The sequence below is a fragment of the Ceratina calcarata genome, unplaced genomic scaffold (genome assembly GCF_001652005.2).
Source record: "Ceratina calcarata isolate Rehan_Ccalc_2016 unplaced genomic scaffold, ASM165200v1 scaffold48.2, whole genome shotgun sequence".
Classification (NCBI taxonomy): Eukaryota; Metazoa; Arthropoda; class Insecta; order Hymenoptera; family Apidae; genus Ceratina; species Ceratina calcarata.
The window spans coordinates 1,688,123-1,695,461 of NW_017172225.1; the positions used below are offsets into that span (position 1 = coordinate 1,688,123).

At 45.0% G+C, this 7,339-nt stretch overlaps 2 protein-coding genes across 2 annotated transcripts; one reads left to right on the plus strand and one right to left on the minus strand.

Annotated features, from left to right (window-relative positions):
* Positions 1-121: 121 nt before the first annotated feature.
* Positions 122-1,331, plus strand: LOC108627594 (DPY30 domain-containing protein 2-like). Its single transcript, XM_026815710.1, has 2 exons — positions 122-1,166; positions 1,227-1,331. The coding sequence occupies exons 1-2, from the start codon at positions 924-926 to the stop codon at positions 1,329-1,331; spliced, it is 348 nt and encodes a 115-aa protein (XP_026671511.1). The 5' UTR covers positions 122-923.
* LOC108627634 (sodium-dependent nutrient amino acid transporter 1) lies at positions 1,313-6,502 on the minus strand. The gene is made up of 11 exons (XM_018028960.2): positions 6,329-6,502; positions 4,799-4,867; positions 4,638-4,721; positions 4,322-4,571; positions 3,724-3,979; positions 3,282-3,656; positions 2,980-3,169; positions 2,737-2,913; positions 2,397-2,673; positions 2,232-2,326; positions 1,313-2,161 (listed from the first exon to the last, which is right to left on the minus strand). The coding sequence occupies exons 1-11, from the start codon at positions 6,335-6,337 to the stop codon at positions 1,988-1,990; spliced, it is 1,956 nt and encodes a 651-aa protein (XP_017884449.1). The 5' UTR covers positions 6,338-6,502; the 3' UTR covers positions 1,313-1,987.
* Between the last annotated feature and the right edge of the window lie 837 nt (positions 6,503-7,339).

Consider the following 7,339-nt stretch of genomic DNA (forward strand, 5'->3'; position numbering starts at 1 on the left):
TTATTATTAGCATTATTCTTCCGATGTCTGATTTCTTTTTAATTATAGGAAATGCGTTTTTCTAAGGTACATAAACCTTTGGGATTGACTGTATAGCCAATACATCTTTAATCGATAGAATTCCATGAGTAAAAAAAATGTGACGATCATTGATACCAAATTTAATCAACGAACTTTAGTCGATACAACGTAATCAGTGATTTATAACGCCTGTGATACGACGTGGTTTCGCTCATAAATCGCAATCAATCGCGGTAATACTTATTCTCAATGTTTATCAATATTTTTTATAGTATGTAAATGGTTATTTTTAAATGATTTATCGTGTGAAGTTGGTGCGAGAGGATCGAAAGGATGAGCAGAGATTAACCTTAAGAAGAAATTAATTATGGAATCAAACGAAGAAAAGAATCGAGAAGAAGTATTACGGCCTTATTAAAGAGCGAACGGACGGATTTTTTATGGAATTAATATCGTTTCTTCTGATAATAACAGATAGAAACGATTCTGAAAGAGCACGGTTTGAGCGAATCAGATCTTGAAAAACTGAGGGAACGCAAGTTTGAAGAGATCAGCGATGAGGCGAAAGAGGTGTTAAAGAAATTGGAACTCACGAAAGAGGACTTGGAGAGGACTTTCGTTATAGCAGAAGACGATGCCGAGAGAGAGGAATCTGCGAAAGTCGGAGGACCGGTGGAAGAAGGGAAGGAACAGGCGAAGGAAACAGAAAAGGAAGAACCTTTGGGCCCGCGAGTGGAAATTGAGAAATTCTTACGCGAACGATTGCTGAGCCAGAGTTTCATCAACACTTTCTTGAAGATCGGTTTTACGGACGAATTTTGCAAGCGAGTTCACCGTTGACTCATCTATGCACTTCGGGTTACATCTTTTATCCGGCTCGTTCGTTTAGGCTATTGTGCGCTATGGGCTTTACCATCGAGGAGACGGAGGAATTGCGGAGATTGTGGAACTTGGAATTGGAGGATCGATTCGAAATCGATTCGTTTGCGTCCTTACCGTCGTCCTCCAACGAATATCTTTCGTCCGACGGACTCTTCTTGAAGAATCTAATTAGCAAGCCTTTGACGCAGGCTCTCCGCGAGATCGTCGCGAAGAAACCGTTCGACCCCATCGAATATCTTGGCCACTGGCTGCTAAATTACAAAGTTAAGCGCTGTACGTTTATACGATTGCGGTATATAGAAATAATGTCTTTCATTTGTCAGATTTGCGAGGAAAGGGAACAGAGGAGAAAAGAATTCGAGTTGGAGCTGATGCTAGAAAGGGAGAAGCTACCCTTGTGGGTAAGTGCGATGCTTATATTTCTATAAAAATCGTACATTCGTCAAAATCGGTGCAACAATTATTACAAAAATATTCGTACATTATCGTTGAAAAAAGGACATGGAGGAGGAGACGTTCGAGTTCGAAGGAGTAGAGGAAGAGGAAGAGGAAGAGGAAGAAGGATTGTTCGATTATCAGAGCTTTTTGCGGGACGAATGATTACTATCTACTTTGCGTGTTGTACCTAACGCTGTTACAAAAGTAAAAATACTGAAGCGATACGAAAATCTAAAATCCATTTGATCCGTGCGAGCGTTCGAACGTCGATAAATAAAATTTGATTCGCTCGAGTAATTCCTATGGCAGTGAAGAAAAAGCGTGAGAATCATTTCACTTAAATAATACTGAGATTCGTACAGCAACGCTTTCGTTGCTATACGAAGATTTCTTTAAATCTTCTTGCGGTACTATCGTTATTTTATCGTCGCACCAAAGACTCGTCAAGATTAATTTTTACCGAACGCGCGCGTCGATGATCTCCTTCTTTTGGTTTATCTACGGATCAGTGCGATGATCTTTATTATTCGTGGAATGCGAGCGTACGCGTGAATTCCTTTGGGCGGCAAGCGGATCACGACGGACGACCTTAATGATTTACCTGAGAATCAGGTAAATTACAACGAACGAGGCGAATCTTTTCTTATTAGGCTAATTTATCCTCCCAGCAGAGTAGCACGTAGACGAACTGTTTGATCTTCGAGCACTGCCGCTTCTCTCGAATTTTTCTCCTCGTCTCTTTGAACTCCCTCCAGGAGGCCAGCTCCTTTGAATTCTTCGGTCCCCAATTCGAGGATGGTTCGAAAGTTGACCGGACGGTCTGCGGAGATTATCGTTTAGATAGGAAAAATATTATTTGACATTCACAAGAGGGAATTGTCGGGTCGTACCTCGATCAGATTCGAACCTCTCTTAGAGATCATAGTATAAATCATCCAGAAGGGGATTTGGGCAACGCCAAAGGCACAAATGGCCCATCCAGCAGCTAAAGATTGAATAAAACTGTGAAAAATGCGTTTAAATAATTACAAGCCGCGAATTCGAGATGTACAAACCGTGCGCGCTATCGGGATATGAGATTCCGCTGTACGTGAGGGGTTTCAGAGTGGCTAAAGTATAAAATAAGATCACAGCAAGTAAAAGAGGTGTACAGACGCCCCAACAGAGCCTCCAGTAAACCGACGGTCTCCTCTTCAACATGTACTCGACGTCGTCCAAAAAGTTTTCCAATCCGTATATCCAAAAGATACCGGTGATCTCTAACGTTGCTAGAATGAACACTATGAAAGATCCCGCGTAGTAGTCGACCAACTCCAACATGAACTGTCCACCCTGCGAACAAACGTTGCGTTCCTTTCCTCGTGTCATGCGAATCGAGAGATGCGTTTTACTCACCGGTGTACAGTAAATAGTGCCGGCGCAGAATCCAACTGTGCAAGTGCCAAGCACTATGTACAGGTATCTCCAATTTGGGAATTGATCACTGATGATGGTGATGAGGGAACCGGCGAGGGCTATGGCGCTTCCGATTCCGAGCACGTACAGCATCAGGAAGAAGAGTACCGAGAACAGCTGTGTAAAATGAATGAATGAATTCGTTTTTGTTGTTCGTTGGGTAAAAATTAACGAGGGTCGAACCTGCGGCAGCACGGTGAACTTGGCAATGGCATCTGGATAAGAGACGAACGCGAGACCGGTTCCACCTTTGACGACGTTACTGATGTCCTCGGTGCCCAATTCGTGAGCCAAATTGCCGAGTATACCGAAAATTGTGAAACCGGCCATTAAGCTGGTGAACGTGTCCAAAGTCGTTACGACTATAACGTCTCTGAAAAAAAAAATGGGACGATCAACGCTCCCGATGCCTCTTGACCCGCGAGCCAGATCCACCGACGATAGTGTACCACCGAACGCGTGTACGGGATTTAATTAAGGGCAACCTGTATATGTTGTGCCTGAAATCGTTGTACGACGAGTACATGACAACGCCGCCGAAGCAGACCGAGAGGGAGAAGAAACACTGGGTGACGGCGGCGTACCAGACGTTCGCGTCGAACAGCTTCCCCCAGTCCGGTTTTACGAAGAAGACGATCCCGTTCACCGCGCCTTCCAACGTAACCGCTCTTACGAGCAGGCTAATCATGATGATATAAGGAAAGATCGCGAGGAAATAGGCCGCTTTCCCTGAGCTCTTCACGCCACGTGCCAGTACAGCGAATATGCAGCACCACGCGAGCAAAAGGCAGAGGGTCAGCTTCCAATCAGGAAGCCCGATTCCGTCGTCGATGCTTCGCTTCTCCTTCAACACGACTTTTCTGCACGCGGAAAGCGAATTAGAACCGGATTCGTACGAGTCGTCGCCGCGTCGAGGCGGTTCTTTACCTGAAATATAATTCGGCGGAGCTTATCATCGTGCGGTTTCGTTCCATCGGGATCGGCTTCGTATCGACGATGTTGTAGGATCCCTTCGAATCCACGCAGGAGTCGCCCCATTCTTTCGCGCACGTGGACCAAGGTAGCTGAGACTGGAAGCTTCCGATCAGATAGAAAAGCGTTATGGACATCAAGGAGCAATAGTAAGTTCCCACGGCGATCGTCGAGAACATTTGCGTCCAGCCGACTCCCCGGAAACCAGGAACTGCGAAACGATCCCTTCTGTATTTCCACGGCTACGAACTACGAACGCCGATCGAGACACCATATCGTGACCACGTGAACGAGGTTCGCGTTCTCCAACGGAGATAATAATGATTTAATGAAAAGCGGACGATCGGACCCTGCGTAAATCCGCTGTACTCGATAAGTACACGCACATAAGTACACCGGCGACGCAGGGACGTTGCACGCATGGGTTTCAGTTGCGAAACCGGTCGCCGATCTCGAACTTCCTGTTCGAAGCACGCGCGTCGCCTCGTCTAATCTGGTGTACGATATCACGGGTCGACCGGAGCGAACACAATGGAATCTCGCAGACTCGCACCTGCCGCCCACATCTTCACGGACGATCGGCTGCAGAACTGTCCCATGATCATTTCCAGATAATAGAACGGTTTCCCAACGAGGAACAAGACGATGATGTAAGGTATCAGAAAAACTCCGCCGCCGTTCTCGTAAGCCGTGAACGGGAATCGCCAAACGTTGCCGAGACCGATGGACATCGCGATGCAGGACATCAAGAATTCCAATCCGTTGCCCCATGTTGCTCTCTCAGCTTCGTTTTCCGTCACCGACTGTGAACAAACGATGCGGCAACACGGTAATTTCCATCGAGTGTCTACAATTTTCGTGTAACATACCAATTCTTCCGGAACCGACAAGGATAATGGCAATTTCCCGTCATTCTGGATTCCGTAATCGAAGCCGAGGGGTTTTTCTTGAAACTACAAACGTTATCCATCAGTTCCCTCTGTACGAGTAATTAATAGACATGTCGTATCAGAGAATCGTTTGTAATCACCTTGACACTGCCGAATTCGGTGGTCGCGTGCCCATCGTCTCCGACGAAAGCCGCGTTCTGTCTTCCTTGCTGCAATAAAATTGTTCGTGTCCCCTTTAGTTATTCTGATAAAAAAACTAGCGAAGAAAATTGTCGTCGTTTTATCGCGAATCACGCAGTTTTGTAGAACCTTGACGCAGGAGTAGAGTAGGCGAGATGTCTGTCACCGAGCTCGCAAGGACGCTTTCGACAGTCTAATTGCAGCATGCGAAACACATTTTCCATTGCAGCGATCGTAACGTTTCCCTCTTCGCCTAAATTATCGTAGAACCGAAACGATCCGAAGATCGGCCAATAAACGTTTGCGGTAATCGCTCGGTGATCGTCATCGCGTATGAATTCCGCACGGTAGCCCGGGTATTATCGCGATAAACACGATTGTATCGGAGCCGCATACCTGCAGCGCGCGCTCGCATAATTACCGCGGCGAAGCATGCGAGCCTTTCAAACAAACTTCTTTACTTCTACGTAAACCGATCGAATGGTATTTTAAAACGATCGTAGCCACGGCTAACGACGAAACTGTAGACCGTGTGTATCGAATGGAGTTGCCGTAACCGTAACGTAACCGATCCACCTGTTCGCTCGTTGCAATCGTAATCGCGATCACGCTTGCGACTATCGAGTTATGGTAATAAAATTGCGATTCCGATCTGTCGTAATCCCTCGCGCCCCGGCTCGATTTCTAACCATTGCTTCATCTAATTCCTAACTCCATTATGGGTTTTCATAAAAAAAAAAAAGAAACATTGTTTAACTTTCACGCGTATGGCCTTTATGTAAGCCCATAGCGTATTCACGGTATACGGCGAGGAATATTTGTTCTTGAAACGACGCGGCGACGCTTTCACTATGTCCAAAAGCGAGGCCTTCGTTCTTGCTTTGTAATTGCCACCGGAGACCCAATTACGATTCATAATTTCAGGGATACGGATTTTAAAGAGGTCGCGAGGAAATTCTGTATGTCCACGCTCGGAGGTATACGTGAACCCGAAGAAAGGAAGGACAACTTCGTCTACCCTTGAAGCTCGATCCTCAGAACTTGCTCACCTCTAAATCGCGAAACAGGAAACAATTTCCTTAGACTTCATAAAGAGTGCTAAAAATAATTACTTCTCAATACTTTTCATGTTTCTTAAGAACTACGCGTCGTCAGCGCGTTTCTTACGTAAGACTCTTTATTGTGCGTCTGTACAAGAACAAGTATAGAACTTATAGAACGCTGTACTTACTTCGCTATGAGCACCGCGAAGTAATAAAAAGCTTACATGCCGATGTTTTGTCGATAAGGTCCGATAAAATTCTCTTCATCTAATCCATTCCCAACTAAAAGATGATACGAAATTTAGGAGGTCTGATAACGATACGTCGATAGGCTCGCACGGTAGATGGTCCGCGAGATCTGGTACGTAGGATCTTCGATCGATATGAACGCGAATGTAGGTCTAACGAAAACCTCAATATAAAATTGCAATTAAGAATCAGCGATACCTTGTTCATCGTGATCGATTCATCGGCGTGTGGCGCGTCGAAGGAACACCGGGTATCCGACCGGACGGTGGTTGGGAGATGATGAATTCACAGCTCTGTGACATCTATGCCACACGGCTATGTCGCGACAGTTTGCCAGGTGTATTACCTTCACGAGGAACGGACCACAACTGAACCGTGATCAGCTGCGACACGAGATTCTCACCGAAAGGCAACCGTGCCACTCGTAAATCGAAGTAGGGATCGCGAAATCTAAACTCGACCGGGAAACGTGTGGGAAATTCCATTGTCGTTTGCTCTTTCCACCCTTGCTTCACGATTTAATCCAATTATCTAAAGAATTACGGTATCTCCGGTGCGAGGTTTTTGTTAAAATTTTAGATTTTATCTACTTTCGTATTCCGTTCCTCATTTTATTTCACGTAGGTACTTACTCCGATTATCACGTATGCGACGATAAAATGCGTATAGAAAAATGTAAATACTGTCGATGGTAAAAAATTGAGAGAACAGATTAAAGATGCATCGATCGACGCACTCTGCGAACTATTTTGCAGAAGCTACAAATAATTCATTGACGAACGATGTGTCAAACGTACATGTAAATGTAAACGTTACGACCTATAGAAATTCTCGTTAGTTTTTCGTTGCTTCAAGTCTAACGAACGGAGTTCGCAAATACAAGGATCATTCACTGACGAGGCGACCTTCGCCAGTTAGTTAAGGGATAAGGGGATCTATGCAGGTGAAAGTGAGCCAAGAGCCAGTTGTATCTGACAGAAACTGGTTGATTCCGATTTAAGTTGCCCCGTTAAAAAACTTTTGCAACCGACGCGAAGTACAGAAAAATTGACATCGACGTGGAATTGCTCTTGTTCTCCTGTTGATTTAAGGATGTATAGGCTATACACTTAAACAATGAATAGCTTGTTGAATTTGATATTATAGATTCCTATTACTATCAAAAATATACCTGCAAAATTTTAAATCAATCCATGGCTTTTTTGAAAA